At 35.4% G+C, this 23,852-nt stretch overlaps 1 protein-coding gene across 3 annotated transcripts in view; it reads right to left on the bottom strand.

Moving 5' to 3' along the window:
- RALGAPA1 (Ral GTPase activating protein catalytic subunit alpha 1) overlaps positions 1-23,852 on the bottom strand; it is a 127,405-nt gene that overhangs the window by 27,501 nt on the left and 76,052 nt on the right. For all 3 annotated transcript variants that reach the window (XM_034062203.1, XM_034062204.1, XM_034062202.1), the window contains exons 33-38: positions 19,948-20,812; positions 18,406-18,477; positions 17,373-17,496; positions 14,696-14,851; positions 7,653-7,811; positions 5,632-5,759 (exon numbers count right to left, since the gene is read on the bottom strand). In XM_034062203.1, coding sequence (XP_033918094.1) covers positions 5,632-5,759; positions 7,653-7,811; positions 14,696-14,851; positions 17,373-17,496; positions 18,406-18,477; positions 19,948-20,812 — 1,504 coding nt within the window. The remainder of the gene's footprint in view (positions 1-5,631; positions 5,760-7,652; positions 7,812-14,695; positions 14,852-17,372; positions 17,497-18,405; positions 18,478-19,947; positions 20,813-23,852) is intronic.

The following is a 23,852-nucleotide window of genomic DNA, read 5'->3' as shown; positions in this document are numbered from 1 at the left end:
TTGTGATACAGTAGATTTTAGAAACAACTCTTATTTTCTTCTGGAAAAAACAGTGGTGGTCATATGATAAACTCATCCATGGCTCTCACTTGAACTTATCTCAAATAAGGCTACAATGTTATAATTCAGTGATTGGAAAAATATTCACTAAAATTCTGAAATTTTCAATTATTTGTTGTAAAGCATATAGAATAGTATCTAAAAAGTACATAAATCATTATCTTAAATGTTCCTTCTCATCTGTGATGAGAGACAAATCAGTAACAGGCATGTTAAAACATTACTGAATGTCTTGTATCAAAACTGTATTGCCAGAAATATAGCAAAGTTTGCTGAGAATCTTTGCATACAGCAGTTAAAAAAAAATCTAATCCAGAACATATTAGAGGAGCAACTATAACAGCATGTATTATTCCTTTTACTATTCCAAAATTAATTAGTGGCACTGTAAAAAATGAATTCATGATACACATTTAAGAGAGCACCCCCTAAGCCTTATCCATTTGATACAAAGTTATCACTAATGTTAACATACATACTGATTACTGTATTATTTTTTCTGTCAATGCATCTATAAGATAGAAAACTTAATGGACTAAGAGGAAGGGAAATTGGCATTGCCAAAATCAATGCTTTTCAGATTTAACTTCTAACTTCCAGTCTTAGTAAGAATCTCCAAAATCTGCACAAATTCCAGTTTAAAAATGTAAATCAAAACAAATACTTTAAACTAAATGAAGCAAATGTGGACAGAGAACCTGAAGAATACTCTTTGTTCACTACATATAATTATTTTTATATATCATTATTATATCAACACTTTATTTTTAAAGATGAGCTTTCCAATGTCTGCAATTCTATCTTGAGGCAGATGATGGCTGAACAGGCACAATCAACAGTAATACTACCAGTTCCAACAAACCCCTTTCTTTGGGCAGTTGAGTATCACATTAAGCAAGAAAGGTTCTTCTGATCTATTTCTTCTGAGCTTTTAATACAGAGTGAACTTTTAACAAACCACTCAAAGACACTTCATTTATGAAGAAGTTACTGTCTCATCAGATACCATATAGGGTTAATATTTTCCTTTTCTCTGGAAGACAACTGATGAAAAAGGTTAGCTACATCAAGTACCAAATGCTTAGACATAGTGTCAAAAATGTTTAAATTTTGATTAAAAAAATAATTTTGGATCATGTATATTTATTTTCTGCAATATAATATTCTTTGGATGGAATTATTAATACAGCAAGATATTTTTGCTAAGTTCATCTGTTTCATATGACAAAAAAGCTAAAAAAAGGTGCCAATTCTTGGCATTAGGTCAAAGACTTCATAGATGAATATAAATAAGTGAAAATCAAGCTATGATGACTATAGATAAAATAGTCTTCTATATTCCATGAAAAAAAAATCAGATTTAAAAAATGCTAAATTGGATTTTTTACTGTGTACGTAGCTATATACTATGTACTATAATTTGTGAGGGAAATACTGCATAAGACAGAAACCACAGTGTCTGAACTGCACTATCTGAAGAGCAGATTGAAGTAATTGCTAGCACTCCAAAATTTGTGTACAATGTGCAAAAAGTAATACTAGTTGTTTCACAATTGGAATGTCACTCCCACAGGTTTTATAGTATTTTCCAGTTCTGTTGCAATAATTTTAAGAATTTGGATCACTGGAGGTAAGTACTAAACCAAGTAAAGAACATTATTTTGGTGTACCTCTTGGCATCTGGCTAGCATCTGCTGCTTATTTAGGAAGTTCACATAAAATTTTATATGAAACCACTCTTTCTATTGTTTAAAATATTTAGTATTGATCCATTTCCCACACATGGTAGACTCTGAATTCAGAATGTAACAAAATGCTTGTACTCAGATGCAAGCCATGAATAAAACTGTCCATATCAGGAATCTCAATGCAATCCAGGTAAATAGAGCATTTAATAATTCCCTAAATATTGGCCTCCAGATTCTGCATCACAGTGAAAATGACTGTATTTCACATGTCACTTGCTGCTGTGTGCACGTATGCTGCCTGTTGGTGAGGGAGTACTGGTACGAGAAAGCCAGGCCACCAAATGATAGTGAGGGAGTGCAGAATCCTCAACGGGGGAACTAAAGCAAATTCCAAACATCAGTGCAGAAACTGTACTCAAAATGGCAATTATTCTGTTCATACAGCTGCAGCAACAAGTACGTCAAGCATCAAGTTAAAGAAGGATACCTGCCATGCATGACTGATGTTGGTTGATAATTTTAGAAAATTTTTCATCTTAAAATACAATACAGAAACAGATTATAGTATTCTGAACAAAGAATAAAAACACAAACCAGATGAAACCTTTAAATATCATTAATACAACTAAATCCTTGAAGTGTTTTGCTATCTAAGTTTGATATCAGAGATGTCAAAATAATATCAGAAAGAGGATGGTGATTGACAGAATATGTCATTCTCAGAAAACTACTTCAGCCTGTACAATATATACTCAAAGTTGGGGCAGACTAAAAGGGAGATGAGCAGTATTTCTTGTATCCACGCAACCATTATTATACTATTCACACATACTACCCATTGCCACATCATCATTAACAGACTAGCGCAATAAGGAAAAAGTTGCAATCAGGTTACATGAAGAGGACTGAATATCCTTGCTGATTACAAATGACAGCTGTTTTTTTTTCAGTCAGGTCTGCACTTAGAAAATGCACTAACTCAGAGGACAGGTGAACACTCCTTGGAAGCAGGAGGGTCAAACTCAGTGCTACTTTCTTCACATCCCCTATGCAAGCAAATCAACACAGTCTAATTAAGTGTTTACTCTGATCTATCACCACATATCTTCACTATGCCATTGTAAATATCCCTCAAAAATAGATAAACACATACCTACTGTATCATCAATTTGATACTGAGCCAAAAGGTGCCCACCAGGTATTACTCAGCACAGTGAATTAAACCACAGACTGGCAGGCATTGAGACATCCATACACTGATGCTGGCTTTGAAACTAATTCTGCTGGTCTACTATGGGAAAACGAGATCTAACATGGAAGCATAGGGCTTTAAATGTGTTCTGTTTGACAGCAGTTTCAAGTATTCTTGTTTCCTCAAGAACCATATTCAGCTGAATTTCTATTAACCATCATCAAAGTTCCTAATAAACTAACACTGGTATATTAGATACTCATAAGTAAACAATTTCAAGCAGATCACTTCATAATTCTTTTTTATTGACACCATTATTGTCTTGGATGTGCAGGAAGTCTTGGTTATCAGCTTCACTTACCCAGCTGGGTCTCTGCTTTTGGTATACCTTCCAAAAAAATAGCTTTTCTGTTCCTTTTATCCTCCCCTCTTTGAACATATTGTTTTTACCACTGTGAGCCCTCTTTTAATTAGCTCCAGCAACACACAACACAAGGAAAGACCACCTTGGACAATGAGTCCTGTCTTCTGCAAAAGACATTAAGTCTGTCAGGGTCTCAAAGAAAAGCTGTTTAACCACAGACCATCAAATACTCTTGCCCCCATGCCTTTCAGTCCACAACAAACTTAAAAGCCAGTAGTGGACTGCTACAGCCATAGCTAAAATATGCCAGAGGAAAAAAGTGGGAGACACTAAAGACAATCCTTGACGTCTTCAATTCTCTGCCACTGCAGGATCACAATTAGATTCAATTTTCAAATATTCCTAGTTAACAGACCATGTCCATGTTACAGGAAACACCCACGAGTCTTTGCTATTCTTGTTTGAGGGAAATTCCTTCCTGACCTCAAATCTGGACATGGGTTGAACACCAAGAGCATGTCCATGACGTTGTTAATCAAGACCTTTCTAAAGCACTGAGAGTTAAAACAAGCTTTGAAGTATAGCATTTTTTTATAACATTTTTTTGCTGTTCTCCACTGAGAGCTGACTCCACCATAGCCTAATTCAAGCCAGGGAAGTTTGTAGATATTTTTTCTAATTTCATGCCAAGCAAACAGCTTTTAAAGAATTGCCCACACACCCATTCTAATTTTTAAAGTACTAAACAAAGCACTCCAAGCCAGGTGGAAAAAGAATTCTACACACTATTTAAGAAAGTCACTCTTTAACATCAGTGCCCAGTCAACTGGTGCTTCATACGCTTACTAAGTGATGGTACAAAATGGACCAACCAAATACTATCTCATCTTAAATACAGGTAACACTTTCCAGTTATTATGCTAACCATATTAGGGGACAAATAATCAACATGTGAACAGAGGCCATTAATTATATCATGAATTACATGCAGGGCTGTGATGCATACAAAACCCCCACAATTTGGAGAACTGAATTAAAAGTGCAATATACAGCTTTTAGGAACCGGCCAATTCCTAGACATTGACTTGGGAAGCTATGTCCAAGGTATCTATTATAACTTCCATATTCTGTAAAGAAGCTTAAACATACAAGTTTGTGGGGATTTTTGGTACTGAAAGTTTGCTGTTTCAAAGTAAATTGTTTTCCAATTGCTCACCACTATACATCAATATAATGCTATAAGCCATCACTTTTCATGGTATAATGATGATAATACATTTTAAATTCTTTGATTAAACCACTTGAGTAATGGCAAAAAGATCGGACCTTTCTAAACATAAAAATACAATGAATCAACATGTCATCTAAAGAAATGGCACAAACGTCATTTAATGTGATCACATCAAACACTATCCATCATTCATCTGTAAATCCACTTCATTATATCTAATACAACCTCCAAGTATTAACACAGAAAAAAACAGTCTTTTAGCAACAATATATCACATGACAAATAAAAGTATCTACAGCTTGGGTGAAGAGTAAGAATTGAATTTCTTTTGGATCAAAATTTAAACTTATTTTTCAGTTTAGGAAATTGAAAACCAGTATGTTCTTGATTTAACTAACAGGTATATAACAGAACTGTATCTAGAGAAGGGGAGAGGTAAAGGTGACTTGACTTACCTTATGTTTTTTAATTTCTGGTTGGCAAATCTATTCTTCCAAGAGCAGCCCTTTCAGAAAATTACAATTTCAGTTCTCCTCCTCCCAAAAAGTGAGATAACTTCTGACATCTTTACAAAGACACTATCACTATTTTGACAATTCTGTATTCTGAGCTGAATAAAAAAACCCAGTATGATGAAAATGTAACAAATATCACATCTTGAAGGAAAGCAGCATTCATACCCTTCTTGGAACTAGACAATGAAACTAAGTCATATTAATACTGGATAAGTATTTAATATCTTTAAGTAAAGAAAGATTATTAACACTATGACATTACTATTTTAGAAAAAAAGTACTCATAAAATTGTCACTAAAATAATTTTGCTAAGAAAAAGTGATATGTACATGTTACAAAACATTACAAACAGGCAATTTTTCAGCACTGAATCTTTCACTCAGTTAAAAAAGCTGGTCCTAATCTGAATACTCTTCCATAAATTTCAGTTCCCTAAAGGCACCATCACCAGGAAAAAAAATAATAATATTACCCTATATTAATCCAACAAATATGTAAGATGACAGAAAACAAGAAAATCGTATCTTTAGAACCGCAAGGAAATGTATATGCCTTGGAAACCATTTGAGTGAAAGGATACAAGTTTTGGTATAATGGTATTAATGATTTCAATGCACGGCTTGCATTTATAGCTGTTGCACGAACCATAATAGGAAGAATTTTTCCATTCACAATAGCACCATCAAAGAGTGGACCAAAAAATGGAACCTGAACAAAAAATTAAGAAATTCAATATAAAGCAAAATCTTAGCTATAACAATTAGCAATCAACATTAACAATAGAGCACTCAAATATATCTTTTTTTCAGCTCCTCATTGCTAGATAATCAGACCAGTTATTGTGCTCCATGACAGACCTTTTCTCTTGTGGAAATATACAGCCATATAACTGCTTGATATCCTTGGTAACAGATAACACAGCATTTGAAGAAAATTAAGCAACAATTTGAATGCTATGTCTCATCAAAGCTAATTTCCAACATTTGCTGCCAAAATCCTAGGAACAGTCATACATATGATGTTTATGAGGTTGAAAGGCTAAATGACAATATTGTAGGTGGTAGCAAACAAAAGGAATAATTACTCAAAATTTTAAGTAATATTTATCATGGCTTTAGATAGAACATGTCTTTAAGGACCAACTCAACGTGCAACTGCCATACAATTACTGGTGGACATACCCTCAACCTTTCAATTTCTTTTATTCTTCTATTTGTTCTTCTTCCTTTCTATGGTATCCATAGAAATGGATTGTAAGCCCTTTATAGGAGAAATCTGTGGTGAAAGTTCAGCCTCTTTGGACCCTATGTGGAAGGCCTTATTTGCGAGATCAGTAGAAAACCTTGATGTTTATTATAGGTAGCACCCAAACAGTTTACAGAACAGATGGATCTTATGTTTTGGCAATAATTTCTCTCTGATCAAGCATAACTGTCTAATTGAAAAAAACACGAAAGAAACTAAAACAATACCCCCTATTAATAATCTTAATTTCCTGTATGTGTGAATAAAGTTCTGCAGTTGCTAGCATAAGGCATGTGAAGAAGAGCAAAGTTTGTGTATCAGGTCAGCAAAGGGAGCAGAGTGTACACTAAATATTCCTCCTAATCAGATGAAACCAATGCTGCAAAGGGATTTTAGATCCCGGTATTATTTTCTCCAGCAGTCATTTAACATAGTTTTGAGAACACTAAAATCTGATAGAAGGCACATCTTCTTTCATATACAAGGACCTCTTCTTGGACTAAGAACAGTACCTCCTCTTAGTTTTCTTTTTTAACCTGCACACTTCCAATAATAAAAGTCTTTATATTTAAAGTAGTAAAAGTAATATTAAAACTATACATAATCAGCAATAACAAGACCATGTACTGTGTATCATTTCATGCCTATTGTCAGATAAAGGCCGTCATCCTATAGGAAATCCTATTTCCATCATACCTCATTTATTACTATTACTGCTTCTAGAAAGAATATTTGAAGTATAGACATTTATGGCTAGTGGCTTCACACACAGAACACTGAAGGTCAAACCCTTATGATTACTTCTACTCAGTCAGTATTTGATACCCTAAACCATTGTATAAGAACAGGGTCAGTACAGACATTTAAGGAGCAATCATTAGAAAAAGTGCTCATATGCCTAAGAGCTGAATGGCCTTGCTTTGCCTAATTAAACTCCAAATTTTTGTGTGGAGTCAAGGAGAAAGAGAAAACTAGCTTTCAGAAGAAAATATGACATGGAGATGGAGAAACTGGAGCAGGCTATTATTTAACCACCACAGTCATGTATCAAATTTGATACAAAAGTTTGCCAAGTTTATCTTAATATTTAAATGATTATGCAGAATATTTTATCTTTGTTTCCAGTTTATGATGTTAGCAGATATGCTTGACAGGATCAGGCCTTTACAATTTCAAGTTACTGGTTTTACTATGAATTGTGCTCTTCCTTCTACCACCACTGCAACTGTCAATTTTAAAGACACATCACCTTACTGGAGCTTTGTATTACAGCAAAAACTCAAATTCTGAACAGAATTCAGTTGATACTAAATATACAAATGAAACACGAAAGAAAAAGAACCAAAACCACCTTACCTCAGGCTTTTTCATGATCTGGATACTGAACATATGGTTTTTCATGGGATAGATAACTATAAGAACATCACCAAATTCTGTTGGAATTATTCCTCTTCTATAATCCCGAGTATGCTCTGACCAGACGATGTGTACTTCATCATTTCCTAAATGTCTTAGCTGGAAAAGTAGGGATAAAACCCCATCAGTTTGAATATATTCTATAGCTGAACAGCTATACTAAATGCTTGTACTTCAAAAGAACAAACTCACTAAAAAGAAATGAAGAAAAATGAATAAAATAACCAATTTACACTATAGTTCTCTTACAATTTCCATGACAGTATTAGTTCACAGTATTGGTTTTACATTGGTGCCAGTGTCTATTTCAGTTAACAGATGTATCAATATCTGTTTTCTACTGAATGTTAAAATTTTGTTGATATTATCCTCAAAAATGCAGAGTGATTCAATCTTATTTATTAGAATGCTTTCAAGACTGCCATCACAAACAGACAGTAAATTACTGAATTATATATGAACTTTTAAAGTATATGCATGAATTTATTTAAAAGCTGTGTATCCAAGCAATCTTTAACTTCATCATTTTAATCCCAAACTGCCTACTACCAAAAAAAAAAAACCCCAACAAAACACCCCACCTGTGAAAAATCCCAAACAGTTCCTGACTTGGCTCATAATGGCCAAATGGATTTCTCCAGACGTGTGCTGTACCCGCAGTTGTAATCATATAACCAGATTAAAGAATATCTTTAACTCTTTAGAATTATCTGCACTAAAACTCCAAAATGCTCCTTCTGCTAAACATTACTACCTGATAAACAAACGTTAACATCAGGGAGAGAGGCTTTCCATATACTGATCAAATACATTCAGATTATTAAATGTGAGTTTCTTTCCAGTAAAGGCTATTTCTGAAAATTCAAGTTGGAATCACATTTTCTAGCTCCTTGTGTATCACCAGTTATAGCTGACAGTTGTCTTCACCCACAGTTATCACTTTGTTTGCACAGCTTTAGATAGGTAGAATTCGTCAAACAATTGCCTTGATAGTATTCAAAGACAGCACTGTGAACAGGTAACATGCAGACACTAACCTGAGCACTCACAAGAAGTTATTGTATATAAAAAGGCAACAATTTTCTGAACTCATTTACAGAATGTAACTGCACTTTAAATAACAGCAAAACAAACTTGCAGTCATGAGAAAAATGTCATTGCAAATATTCACTTGTTTAGATTACAAAACCTCCTGGAATGTTATCTTTTCTTATCTGAAAGCTTATACAGGTCCCCCAGCAGCAGACTTAAACAGAAAAGAAACAGGAAAAAAAGAAGCTACATCTTCTCTGCTAGTTTTAAATTGTATAAGAGAAAAACAAGGTGTTGTACTGGGCAAAGGACAGATAGCATCAATACCCTAAATCTTGTCTGATGCTCAACAAGTCATTTGTTTTGCCTGGACCAGATAATAGATACATCTAATCTACAATGACTGCAGCTCTTTGGAAATGAGCTGTTCTTGCCTCTTTTGTAGATGGCTGAATTACTTTGAACAACACTTGGTTAGAGATGATCTTGTGCCAACCATAAATGCAGCCCACAAAAGAACTGGTTAGAACAACTTTCACTACACAGTTTTATTTGACTAGACTAGAACAAAACCAGGCAGCAACCTGAATGACTGATGTGCAATATGCAAACACCAGCTGCAGAAATACTAGATGACACCCAACAATAACAAACATCATAAAAGACAACCAATTGTGGAATTGTTCTGAGGGCCTGAACCTTTCATACTTTCAGTGGTGAAGTGACAGTCAAACTATCCGTTGAAATGTGACCATGTTGCTGTCTCTCCTTTAGGTATCAATGAGCAGAGGTGGATGAAGGTAGGACAGCTCTCCTGCAAGCAAAGCAAACACTTGGAGAATCCATTATTTACTGTACTTGTTACACCACAGGAGAGCCAGAGCCTGACTCAGCTGGATTTTTGACGTCTTTGTACTGAATTGGAAGCATCCTAGAATTCATGTCCTGGACGCAAGTGGGACAAAGATACTGAGCTACAACCACCTCTGCTTAGTAAAACCTAAAAGAGAGACAGTAACATGGTTTCCCAAGAAGCTGTGGTCTCAATGTTATCTAACAGAATCAGATTTGGTGCACACAGAATGAACAGATGCTGAGACTAAAGTCTGTATCACTGATTACTCAAAACTCACCACCAGTTGTGTAAACCACTACATCTTCACACTAATTTCCTCACCTTGTCTTCTTAAATTTACAACTTCCTATGTGCCTACAGTAAGCAAAACACAGCGCAAATCCTTATTAGAGATGTAAAGCACACCAATAATATAAATAATAAAAAGCTCTAAAATAATGTTATATTTCAAGTAACCTGTAATATGCTATAGCTGAAACACCTGCAACTATAGGTTACACACCAGTATTCTAAAATGGTAAATACTACATAAATGCAGGTCAAACTGCTCTAGAGAGTTTATTATTTAAGTATAAGAAAAAACAGAAAATGGAGAGGGACAAATGCAAAGGAACTGTAAAAAGGTGTTAAAGCTTAGAAGAATATCTTTTATGGCAGCACTCTTGAAGAATTAAAGTGTCAAGGCCAGAGAAAGGAAGGTTCAGCAATCAAAACAACAGCTGAGGATATAACGGGTTAATTTTAACTGTGTGTATGGAAAGGCTATGTTGCAAGAAACACTGGGTAGAAAAAAGAACAGTCTTAAGAACAAGCAATGTAAGAATCCTGAAAGTGGGCCAAATTAAGATGATTTTAGGTTATGGGTACAAGTGACAGGCACAATGGTTGTGTTATCCATGGTGATCCAGAAAGGTGGCAATGAGAGAGATTAAGAGCTCTGCTTTAGCCATTTTAAACCTGAGCTGTCGGGAAGACAGCCCTGGGGAGATGTCAGAGACAAACGGATTTTTTTTAGGCTTGCTTTGAAACTCTACTCCATTAAAACAAATATATAAAAATGACCGACTGTTAGGTTACCTGAAATTTCAAATTTAACTCAAAATACTTTAAAATATTCTTACTCTATAGCCATCACCATGTGTCAGCTCTCCTAATACATTTATGTTAACTGAATACAAAAGAAATGTGAAATAAATATAACCAGGAGGGATGATCAAATCTAATTTTGATACATTAGTGTCATATGCTGTACATGTTACAATAGCAGCCAGACTTAATACTAAGCTGCAGGCTATACTGAAATTTCCAAATGGCAGATTGTTCTAAGTGATACCAAGTATAATTGAAGTAATAAACGATAGTAAAAGCAAAGCACGCTGTCAGGAAGAATTTAAGTATTTACTTTTTAAAATTAAATGAGTTAGGTTTGGAAAGGCAAGACAAGTGAAATAATGCAGGGCTCAATTTACAGAAAATTCCTTTTATTTATCTGTTACATTAACCCTTGAACTCTTGCCAAAATTACTGTAATTTCTAATACCTACTTACCTAAAGGAGGGAGAAAAAAGGCTATTAAGTTTTCTTATGATACAACAGCTAGCCCCAACTTTTTTTCTTCAAAATGAAAGTGTTTTTTATAAAAAGAATGGAAGGAGCAGAAACATCTGAAGTAATGGCTTAATGCAGCTACTTTTGCCCATTAAATGTAAGCAGCATTGCTGTCTACAGTGTCTACTACCCTCTAGTTGAATTTACGACACAACTTTGTGTCTACAACTATGGTGTGTTTCTTTTGGGCTTTTTTTGGGTTGCTTTATTTGTTTGTTGGGGGTTTTTTTGTTTGTTGGGTTTTTTTTTGTGGTTTGGTTTATGTGTGTGTGCTGTGGTTTTTTTTGTTTCTGCTTTTGTTTTTTTAAAGCAACACATTTATGTAATTGTAACTCCAAATAAAGTTGTACTACTAATTTACATCTATAAACCTTCCAGTTCCAAATACCTGTTAATACCACGATAAAAAAACAAATAAGCTATAAGTACTGGGAGCTATAAATCTTCTGTGTGGTTAGAAAAATTATCACACATAACCTACAATCATGAATTAGCATTCCAATTCCAATTCCAATTCCAATCATTAACCACATTACTACTTTTTATTTACATATCTTGTGTGTAAGATTCTCACCTACAACTCTTCCACTCCTTTATCAGGCTAAGGAAGGAAGCACTATACAGGTGATAAGTTGTAGAGGCACATACATGAACTTTCTCATTCTGTGAACTGAGCCTTCAGTTTCATTTAATCCTGATTATATTCTTTGCAAGTTTATTCTTGTAAGGGTAGTGTAACTACTTCTTACTCTGACATTCAATTCTAAGAAAACCAAAATGGATTGCATTACCAGCATTAAACTTGAATTTACTATTTGCAAATTAAATACCTATTTTATACATGTATTTCCATGCTATGCTCCTTTACACATTCAGAAAATTTTTATCTGTTCTCTGTGAATTCATGGCTTCTCTTGCTCTTGTTCATATCTTCAGAAGCAAATGCGTATGAGGTATCCAAGACGCTTAAAAGTTTTATTGACTACTCTGTAAGACTGATGGAGAATAAGTTTAAAATTGGCTTAGCCTCCGAAACAGCAGAATCTTGATTTTGCAGCCGCTCGACTGGCAGGAAGAAGTTTTGTTTTAATTTAATTTAATTTCCATTTATAAGATGAACCTATCATGCACCTCTAGGCACATTTAAAATATAAAAAACAGCAGCAGTTCTAAACCAACTACTGCAATTTTGCTTGGTTTTCTTCTATTGAATGAAACAGGCAAAGAAAGCACATGAAAGACCTGTAGAGATGCTCAAAACTCAAGTTTCTCTGGAGGTCACAAACAGTGAATGCACTCAGAACAATTCAACTGTAACATACACAGCTCTCAAATGATTTTCAGGTCCCCTATAACATGTGAGAGCTGGACAGGATCTCAACACATTCCTTTTGCTCATGTGTTTGGTCTAAGCAGCACCAGTAGTTGTACCACTAGTACAAGAATTAAGCCTGTTTTCCTGTTCATGTCTCCTTGATACCACTTGCTGGTTTCTCATAAGATAAAAACTTGACTTCATGCTTTTCTCAAGTTTGGGATGATTTGCATAGCCTCTCTCTCTAGTGCTGGTTCCTTAATGTCTAATGCTTCTTCTCATGCAGTTTTTACCTGTGGAGTAGGAGCATTAAGAATCTCTCTCACTGTATGTCCTTTACTTAGCCTAGCCTCACAAAATGTACATGAAATTAACACCTTGAAACATGTCTCTTATTAAATTTTATTGAAATTGGGCAAGAGGTGTTAAGGAAGGGAGGACAGACATAAAAAAAGGCTTTCAAGCCTCCATTAATGGGGAAACCAGGCTTAAAAGGAACAAAAACTACACACAGAAGAACAGAAAAGTAAGTCATACAGAAGTAAAGTAGCTTCATTACACAGTCCATCAAGAGCCAAGCTACAGATAGAATCCCAATCTTTTGATACACTATGCATCCATATAGTATAGCATCCATGCAGACCTCAAATATTCCAAATTGCTGACAAGTGAGATTGTGGGTAAAGAAGGAGAGAAGCAGGCCTGGGGCAAGCTAGAACTGTTAAAAAGTCCAGCTGATACCATTTTCACAAGCTAAATCAGAGGATGCCTGGACAGCACTGAACCTTGCTTGTCAGGAACAGCTATAGATGATGTAGATTCAAGGTGCACCCAGAATCAGATATCAGATCTTGCCTGTGTTCTGCTGAAGTCCACAGCATTTGCAAATTATTTATCATTCATTAATTTTCACTGTGACCTATCTTCCCCCTTAACAACACTTCTTAATGCTCTCATTCAAACAGGTTATAAGCAAATACTGTAAGGATAATTAAAGTTGTTTTATAAAAAGAGTTTCTTTTAAAAATACAGAAGCCAATAAACTTAGAAGAAATACATACACACTGTTCTATACTAGAACAACAGCAACAGTCTTGTTTTAAAGTTCATTATTTTTGCTGTAGAACCAATTTTATAAATCATTCTATAACCTAAGTATTATCCTGACTCTATTTCAGGAAATAAAGAACAGAAAGGGCCCAGCACTATAGACACAGAACAACACACATTTTTTAAACAACACTTCCCCTCAAATAAACAAACAAACCACCAAACCAAACAACCTAAAATGCAACAGTGAGAAGTCAGAATTTGTAGTCAGCCTATAGTAATAATGATAACTATAATATTTTTTCTTCAAGTTGAACACAAAGAAAAAATGTCATTAATAATTGAAGTTTGCCAGAGGCATGGCTATTTCTCTTTTTACTAACTGTCTACTGTCTAATTTAATTACAAGTATTAAGCTCCATGCTAAGGTCAACCAGCTTCAGTTCCTCCAATATTACACTTCAACCAGCGCTCATTAACGTGTCTACTGAACGGATTAGCACATCTGAAGATGTATGTATGCAGGACAGGGGACAGTCTAATGATAGTCAATTGTTCATTTATAATAGGACACATGTTCGAGACTGTAACTTACTATCACTAATGTGGAATTTATTAAATTCTAAAAATAAAAAAATAAAAAAATACCAATACAGCAAACCACTTCTGAGCATCTGTGCCTGTTCCAAGACAAAACACCATATATACAACTAACATTGTTGAATTCTTTATATTTTAAACTTTTTTTAAAAAGTAAAATGATGTTAATAGCCATCATGTGGCTCCTGCGTGAATAAAAAGTCATGTTAGAAGTACTCACCACATATTTACGAATTGGCATTTAAAGTCTGGAAGTACTAAAAACATCACTCAGATGTAATGCTTTTTCTTCTGCACAGACCATTACCTCCCTGTAGTTTTTACCACTATACATGTGATCCTGACAACAGTAGCAATGATGGCAAAGATCACCAGTATGGCAAAATTAAAGATAAGCAGGTGAAAGTGTTTTGTTACAATAAATAAATTATAAAATTGTGATTTTTCAGAAAAAGTTGTTTTTAACTCTTAATTTGTCTAGGATTATTATCAAAAGAAAACCTGTTATTCATGATCACCTACCTTTTTTGTTAAAGAGTCATCTGAATCAGAAGGCATTCTTGTTGACACATGGAACATTACTTCTACTGTTGAGGTAGCAAAATATGGAGTGGTCAATCCAGTGCTTTTGTTTTTTTGCAGTCCTCCCATGAAGCCACAATGATTTGTGAGATTTACCTGGAAATAAACCACAGAAAGCAATATGAGAAGGGGAAAAAAAACCAAAACAACTCAGGTGATAAATGCATTCTTTACACTTTAAAATCTGCTTTCAACCATATTTTTTAAAGTGAAGTTTCTTTTCACAACAGTACAGTTAAGTTTTTCCAGAAGAGCTCAGACTTGCCAACTAGACTGGACATCCACTGCAGTGCAGTGGCATTCTATATTCCACAGTCAAGAGAGATGATACTGGGAAGATGACGTTAGAGAAAAGGTCACATAAATGAGTATTCACTGCATTATTCCCTGACCAGTTGCTTACATGTATTTTTTTAACTTTTTAAAATTCTCTGTTACTACATCAGCCTTGACCTAAGCTCTGAAAAAATCCTGTCTGAGAGGCAAAAATTTTACATCATCTTGTTATCTTCCATATGTTTCCTTGAGAAATATTCCTTCTTTGAATATGAAAAATAATACAGGAAAGTAATTGATAATTCATAAATAAGTTTACAAGTCTTAGTTCTATGGGAAATATTTTGACACTGAAATAAATAAGCACACTTAATGTGCTATTTCACTTTTAAAAGTGCCTAAGGAATGTTGAATCTCAGATGTGAATACATTTAATCTATGCCCATATGGGATAGATATCTGCTATTCTGTTTGCAAAGGATTCAGAATTTAATGCTAAGAGGTTACAAAGATGTCTGTTGTGGTTTCAGCTAAGACAGAGTTAATTTTCCTCCTAGTAGCTGGTGCAGTGCTGTGTTTTGGCTTCAGTCTGAGAATACTACTGATAACACACCAGTGTTTTAGTTGTTGCTCAACAGCAGTTACCCTGATCTAGGGCTTTTCAGTGTCTCATGCTCTGCCTGTGAAGAGGGGAACAAGAAGCTGGTAGGAAGGAGAGACAGGACATCTGACCCAAACTAGCCAAAGGGGTATTCCATAACACAGCACGTCATGCCCAGTATATAAACTGGGGAGGGCTGGCCAGCAAGGGCTGATCGCTGCTCAGGAATGGGCTGGGTATCAGCAGGTAGTGAGCAATTGTGTTGTGTATCACTTGTATTTCTTAGGTTTTATTCCTCTTTTTCTTTTCCCTATTCTTATTATTTATTAACATTATAATTATTATCTTTATTTCAATTAAACTGTTCTTATCTTGAGCCACAGGTTTTACCTTCCTCTGATTCTCTTCCCCATCCCATGGTGGATGAAGGGATGAAGGTAAGAGAGAGGAGAAGTGAGCAAGTGACTGTGTGGTACTTAGTTGCTGGCTGGGGTTAGATCATGACAATATCTTATCATGGAATATTAATTCAAATTAGGGACACTTTATAGTTACACTTTATTAGTAACTATACCTAATAAAGGCTAAGGGAATTAACCCATGAAAGAAGGATATTTGAAGACACTAATATGTTGGTTTTCTTCTGAAGAATCATGAATGTGGAAGATAAACATCTATGTTCGTGACAGCAGACTTCAAGCAGTTTTTCTCTGCTCCTATGGAAAATCAACATGTTGAAACTTAAACAGCAGAGGTTTAGACTGGATATAAGGAAGAAATTCTTTACTGTTAGGGTGGTGAGGTACTGGAATGGGTTGCCCAGGGAGGTTGTGAATGCTCCATCCCTGGCAGTGTTCAAGGCCAGGTTGGATGAAGCCTTGGGTGATATGGTTTAGTGTGAGGTGTTCCTGCCCATGGTAGGGGGGGTTGGAACTAGACGACCTTAAGGTCCTTTCCAACCCTGACTATTCTATGATTCTATGATTATCCACACAGCTAATCTAGTAGTGCTCTTGTACACCGAATGATTAACAAAAAAAAAAAAAAAAAGCAAAAGAATGAGTAAGATGTACACTCATGTGGACACTCCTGATGAATGCCAAGTCACAAAAGAAACAAAAACCCCACTGTTTCTTATGCAGCCATCCAGGAGCAGAAGCGATTCCTAAACTTCTGTGTGACTGTGCCAAGATGAACTTTATAATGGAAGTTAATCCTGTGCAGTCAGAAAGAAAGGATGCTAAAAGAGGAAATCCTAGTATCAAACTAGTATCAAACTAGTGACTAAAGAGCTGCAGGCCCATATAGATGATAGGGTACAACATTGTGTGAACAGTTACATGTCTGTAGTAGACAGCAGGAAAAAGGGAGTATGACAGAAGCTGATTGTACTTTTTGGATTCCCAAATTCGAGCAAAGCTCAAACTTCAGTGGATGTAACACTTAACCAGCTTACAGGGAAATCTAGATGCCTCCTACTCAGTCCAGGAAAGCCCAGTACAGGACTCCACATTAAAGAATCAATCATCTCTGCCTGCACAAACTTTCTTAAATTCAAAGAGCTTAAAATTAAATAGCTAGTTTTGCTAATGAAATTAAAACCAGAATTCTTCTCTACATCTTACTCGCAAACCAGTGTATTTCAGTATTTGCAAGTAATGCTAAAGAACCAAAGACTTATCCCTAAAGGGATCTGTAACTTTCTCTGTAAACAAACTTAGGATAAAAATGTTTTAATACCTCCCAGCCAAGACCAGCTACAAAATCCTCATAGGCTTGACTTCCCCCAGTATTCGTAAGAATTGAGTGTTTATCTTCTTGTCCCTCAGCAACATAAAACACTGCAATCTTGTGTGTCTCTCGGCTGTAAAACAAAGAACGATCACTGCATGACAGTGCCTTTACTAATATGAAACTAAAACATGTGAACAGTACACCCAGAGTATGGCTTTTAAAACACTAAAAAATATAGTGGAAGTAAAGTACAACTATATGGCTTCTTTTTTAGTATCTTCTACATTCCCATTCTAGTCCAGTCTTTTCTAGAGTCTAAAGTTTCACTATACATGAACAGCATTTACCTCTTTTATCACTTCTAAGATGTAGGATGGTACTGGCAATGCCAATTACCAATGAAATACCTGGGCTTCTGAAATGAACAAAACCTGTAAAACAGGCAGTACTGACACTGCACCATCCCTTAACAGTGTGTTGTGTATGCTGTGGCAAATGCATCTTATGCAACCAAACAAAGGATCTATTAATGCTATAGCAATGTCTTCTGTCAAGCTTGCTCTTGGACACTGGAGCAACAAAGTGTGGTTTCTCACATTTCTAAAACCTCCACTGGATTTTATTCCAACTTCTAAAAAAAAAATTAAAAGTTTTTAATTCTGTGCTACAATGCCAACTAGAATTCCATGTCTTCAAGCACTAAAAGCATTGGAAAACAGCTAAAGAATTACCCAAAGCTTAAAATGTGGAGACTTCAATTTATCCAAGTTTTAAAACTATTCCAACTTATGCATATAAGTGTTCATAATTTTAAGTTATTTGAAGTTCGTCCTGTCTCATGATATTCTACTTGTACAGTTTTACTCTACAAATAATACCAATGTAACCTCAATACAATACCAGTAACTACCAGAGTGCAAAATACATGAATAATTTATGAAACTATTTTAAAAATCAGTTCAAATCTTACACCTGTGCAATTAGAGCCACTTAAGTACAAGCAAACTAAAATAAGTACGCTGCCATTGAAAGAATTTACCATTGTCTTGAGTCCAAATTTCTGAGTTCTCGAAGTAACTTTTCATTTTTCTTCAGGAGATGAAAGCTCCTTCTAAATAGAGAAATTTGTAACTATTATATCATCTGCTCACCAATGGATACAGAACAGTACAAGAATGATAAAAGAACATTTCCAGGTCCATTCAAGAACAATCATCAAATGCTTTTGGCTTTTCAATAGTACCTTCTTATATAAAATATTAAGATATCTTTTAAAAAATATATACTTTTTTTTTTTTACTCCAGGAAATCTCCATTATAGCCCTAAGTACAACCTTTACTTCTTTCCACTTTCCTCTGTCAACCTACTGGATCTAACTGCAATCAATCCCTTCTCTACAGAATACACAGAACTCCCTCTGACACATATAATAAGCTGCATCCTTTACTAGGCCATAATATATATGCTTACTGACAAAAGACACTCCCATAACCTACTGTCCTAGGGAGTCAGTGCATTAAACACAGAGCTTTGGCTATTCTGATTTTCAGAAGAGAGCAGAACACAAACTCCCTAGTCACCCATCCAGTTGTAACAAATTAAAGAAAAAACAAAACAATATGTTAGAGCAAGAGAGGCACTTTTAATTTCTTTTAAACTGTGCTTACGATGTTACCCACAAAACACAGTGGAATGAGTTTAAAAGCAGTACTGTTCAAAACCAGACTGCCTTGAGCAATTAAAGACACAAATAAGGGCTGTAATACGAGAATTTTGTCCAATTCCAGTGATATGTCCAGTGACATTATTTTTGGTTTACTTCCCTTCATAGTATGAAAATACAGAATTTGACAGCCATGGCCAAAAAGCCAAAAAATATTTCAGAAAGACCCTCGAATTCTAGAATGCTAATATTTACACATACCCTCATGTATATGCAGACATACACCTAACTATATCCCCCCAAAAATAATGTAAGCAGAGACTTTACTTTTGTAACTGAACATGGCTTGTCTCCTGTTGTTCTAAACAATACCCAAACATTACCAATGTTGAAATAAATAGTAAAGGATGCATCTTTTTCATTAGCTAACACAGATGCAATGCTTTGAGGGTGCACACAAGCATGCTTTTAGCAGGCAAAGCAGCAAGACACTGTCCAGCAACACACCAGCTGAGAATATGACACTTTCAGAGTCTCACTCTGGCACAGAAGGGTAATGATTTTTACAGGAACATACATGGGAAGCAAAGAAAGCAAAAAGATGCCTTCACCCGTCGCAGTACCTCTTAGTACAGTTGGTGAAAGGATAATTAGAAAAGATATTACTACTTTAATTTGCCTTCCAACGCTGTTCTAAGGCAACAAAGGCAACAGGTTCCTCCTTTCTGCCTCTCTAAATGACAGGTTGAAATACAGAAGAAAAATGTCATTTTCCCCTTAGTTGCATATCCCCTCTTCTCTTTTGTTGGCTGGGCTGAAGTATTTTTGGCTTAACCTACTACATGATCAACTATTACTATGCGTTAAGCATAGCACAATTACGTAAGAGAAATTTCTTGAATTGTGAGTCTTTTTACCTTTTATCCCAAGAATTCATTCCCAGTATACTGAGAAGTAACCTGCAGTAGTAAAATGCTGACTGGGGTTTTTGTGAGGTTGGCTCATCTTGCTCCATAGCCCTCATATTTAAATCATTGAAATGCTTTTCAACAAACTCCCTCTCTTCTGTGTGCTGTTTCAGAATTGCATTAATGACATCATTCTCCTGCTTCTCTGAGATGCAGACTGGTTGAGGAGCAGGAATGTTGAGTGAGACACCAGTTCTCTGTAAGCATTCAGGGCTTGTAACACCTAAATACTGCAGGAGTTCATCAAGGGCATCTTCTTCATCCCTAATTGTATCCCATGTTGGCACAGTGTCTCTAAATTTCCTTTTCACTTGGAGTGTAATTCCATCCCTTGCAGGTACATCCTCCACATGCTCAAAAGATGAAAGAGCATCTTCTACTTTATCTTGTTGAGATAATGAAAGTGCAAAAGATGTTGGTTGTGAAGATGCACCTAAAGATGATGGTCCATACAGAATGGCTGAATCCCATGAGTATTTGCCAGACAGATCACGTACTATAATTCTAACATTTGAATTAGCAGATGCAAGTCCAGCAGACAGTCCTCCCCCAGGCATGTCATCTTCTGCTTGGATTTGTATGCAGGACACCAGGGATGTATTGTTTAACACAAAGAATTGAAGATTTGGGTTCTCAAAAAGTTCAGGAGAAAGTTCAGGACTTTCACTGTAGGGATTGTCATTGTTTTCACACACTTGACTAGTTAGCATAGCAGGACCTCCACTCATAGGATAGTGGCCTAAGTGGTTGACTAGATGTGTTATCACAGTACGAGCAGCAACAGAAATTAATCCTTGTTGCATGTGAGTTTTCACTGTGAGAGAAAGAACATAGGTTTTAAAAGGAGAGTTCAGAAAACAACACTGAGATTCATTTATTTCTTTTTGGTCTCCTCTTCTTTGTGAGTTTCAAACAAATGATGAGCACTGCAAGGTTAGTCCAACTCAGTAATGGAAAATATGTATTTTGATCAACACTGGTCTCATATAAATAGCATGAAAAATTATCAGATAGTTAAAGAAGCATCCTCATTATTTTACAGCCCAGAATACCTCCTTTACCATAGCTTTTTAATCATTATAGCTCTTTTGAAATATGTGATTTCTTAATCTAGTGAAAATAAATCTTAAATTGCTGATGAAGTAGAGAACATAATCGTGTTGCAAGAAGCCCATTTTCAACTGCAATGGATTTTTATATTTATACACATCATTACATCGAGAAAAACAAAGGAACAAAGATGTACAAAGTCTCTAATCCATCTTAATTTCCCTGGGGAGCCCATAGCTGTAGGTTAGGTAGAGAATAATACTGGATGATTTTAAAGTACCAAATCAAAGACCAGGCTACCTATACTGAACACAATCTGAGAGTAGCTAAATTTTCACAAAGCAAATCTCATGCCCCAATTGCATTTTAAGAAGTTTCTGGCTGGAAAAACTTTGAGGAGTTAATCATACGTAACATTCATCTTGTGAGATGCACTGGTAGTTCAATATACTGTTGCCACCTCCTTTGTTGCGTACTTTCCATGTGCATTCAACACTATCTAAATTCACAGAAGTAATTTCTCAATGTTTATACCACACTCTTGCTAGCCCAGTAATTCATTGGTTTTGGAATCTTCTATGAAATCCACTCTACATTACCCATGAAGTACAAAGGTGGTCAAAGCAACTGTCAGTCAGGCTACCCTCAACTAGGTCAGGGTATCCACTGAAGAACCCGCACACAGAAGAATTACACTGTTGAATATCACAGGTAGAAAACAAAAGAGGATTAACATGGCAAAGCACATATTTCTGCAGCCTTTCTCTTGTAACAGGACCTGGATGCCCCAAATTTGGGATTAACAAGGGAAAGATAAATCAAGATTGTATTCCTCAGGATTATATTATATATTTTGAACTATATTAAATGTTGCAAACTGCTGCAAACACTTTGCACTTCTTTCTCACTGAAAATCCATCAAACTAGAATGTTCTGAACCATGTTACTTTTTCATTCAGTATTTACTGAAAAACTGCAACCTTTTGGACATGTAGGCATGGTATAACTATCTCATCTCCCTTTATCTTGTGGATTTATACATAATAAAAACTCATGCTTCTTTTTGCCATGTAAGGCTTCTGAACTGGTTTATCTGGAAAAATAAAGGCAAATTTGTAACACATACTGACATACTGATGATAGATCTTTAGTTTTTGAAGCACAGGATGCATTCTGCCTCTGCAAAAATCATATCATCTTATATTTGCCTTTTTTTTTTTTCCCAGACAAGGTTTGGGTAAAGCATGTAAGAGATGTTTGGGATTCTGGCTCTTCTCTACCTTTAGGGAGCACTAGATCTGAACTACAAAAAGAGAGTAATTTCATCCAGTTAACAGTTGGCTAAATCAACTAACTGGCAAAATCAAGTTCATTTTTACACTATTTCAAACTCAGATAAACTCAAATATTTTAATGAAATAAGGTCTTGAAAATGAATATAAACAAATTCTATAATATATTTGTTTATAACCTTCTTGAGATTTAAAATTTAAAAACACAAAAACATTCAGTGAAGCTGAATTAAACATCCAGATATTGATAGCATACAGGAAATTAAGCTATAGTGCCATCTGCTGAAACGTAAGAAGGAACTGTAAGCAAGTTTATACAAGACAATGTCAAACTAAGCTGTATGCTTGAATAATAATTTATCAGTGCAGTACTAACCACCACCTGCACAATGCAGAGGCTGGCTCATCTTTGTCAGGGTGTTTATGTAAAGTGTTTAGTGCTTGGCACTGCAACAGGTAAGCAAGGTAATACTCTTCTCAAGCTCCTAGGACCAAAACCATGTGAGCTTCCCAGCTACCTGAAGTCTCACACTGCTTAGATTAAATGCCTTCCATTATGTTTCACTGAAAAACCTGAAGAAATGACAAAGACCTGTTAGCATATAAATTATTACTAGTACTGTTTCGTCACAAACCCTAAACATCTCAAACCTGACCATGGTTATTGTGTTTGTGTGCATGAATGTACTCCCTTAGGAGCCTAAGGGACTTACAGAATAGAAAGGTGGCACAGTGATTCAAAGAGTAGAACACAAAATTTAAATTTGGAAGGTCCATTCTCAGTCCTACCACAGTCTTTCTCTGAAAATTTTGTTCTTGAATTAAAATAGAAGGTAAAAGAATAGGGACATAAATCTGTTATTGCCTCTTTTTTATAAGATGAGGAGAGAAGTTCTCACTGAATTTTCTCTCAGAATACAGTATTGTGGATCTAAAATTGACACAGTAAACTTAAATCAGAAGTATTAAAAGAAGGAGACTGAAAAGTAAACTCTGATGTAACCTGTTATATTGCACAAAATTAAGCAATCTTGGATAATTTTTGCCACATAGCAGGTCAGATTTTGATGGTGTTTGCCTTTAGCAAAAGCCAAAACCAAACTCAACTCAAAAAAGCAAACCCAGTAATGCTTTTAGAAAATATGAGAAATTTAAATTCTCAACTTAAAGGACACATATTAATAATGTGTTCCCAGAAGCACATCTCCTCAATCAGGAACAACTGGACATTCAACATATTAGAACTCTTAAAATGAGTATCTAAACCCTGCTCTTTGTTTCTGGAGGGCAGATCAAAATATTCAATAATGCAAGTCATCACAGCCTTATCACAAACTCTACAAATGAAGCCATAGCATTACACAATGAAGCAGGCTAGCTGGCTGCTTTGCCAACCCGTCTTCCTGAGTGAACACATTTCTGCTCTCTTTACAGTGCTACAGTGGTTTGCTTGGTCAATGCACTTTATATGTATACACGATTACTTAGTAATTTACCAGATTTATATTAGCT

Source organism: Melopsittacus undulatus, chromosome 4, assembly GCF_012275295.1.
Source record: "Melopsittacus undulatus isolate bMelUnd1 chromosome 4, bMelUnd1.mat.Z, whole genome shotgun sequence".
NCBI classification, from domain to species: domain Eukaryota; kingdom Metazoa; phylum Chordata; class Aves; order Psittaciformes; family Psittaculidae; genus Melopsittacus; species Melopsittacus undulatus.
Note: the sequence above shows the minus strand (reverse complement) of the source record. Positions and strands in the feature narration are given on the sequence as shown.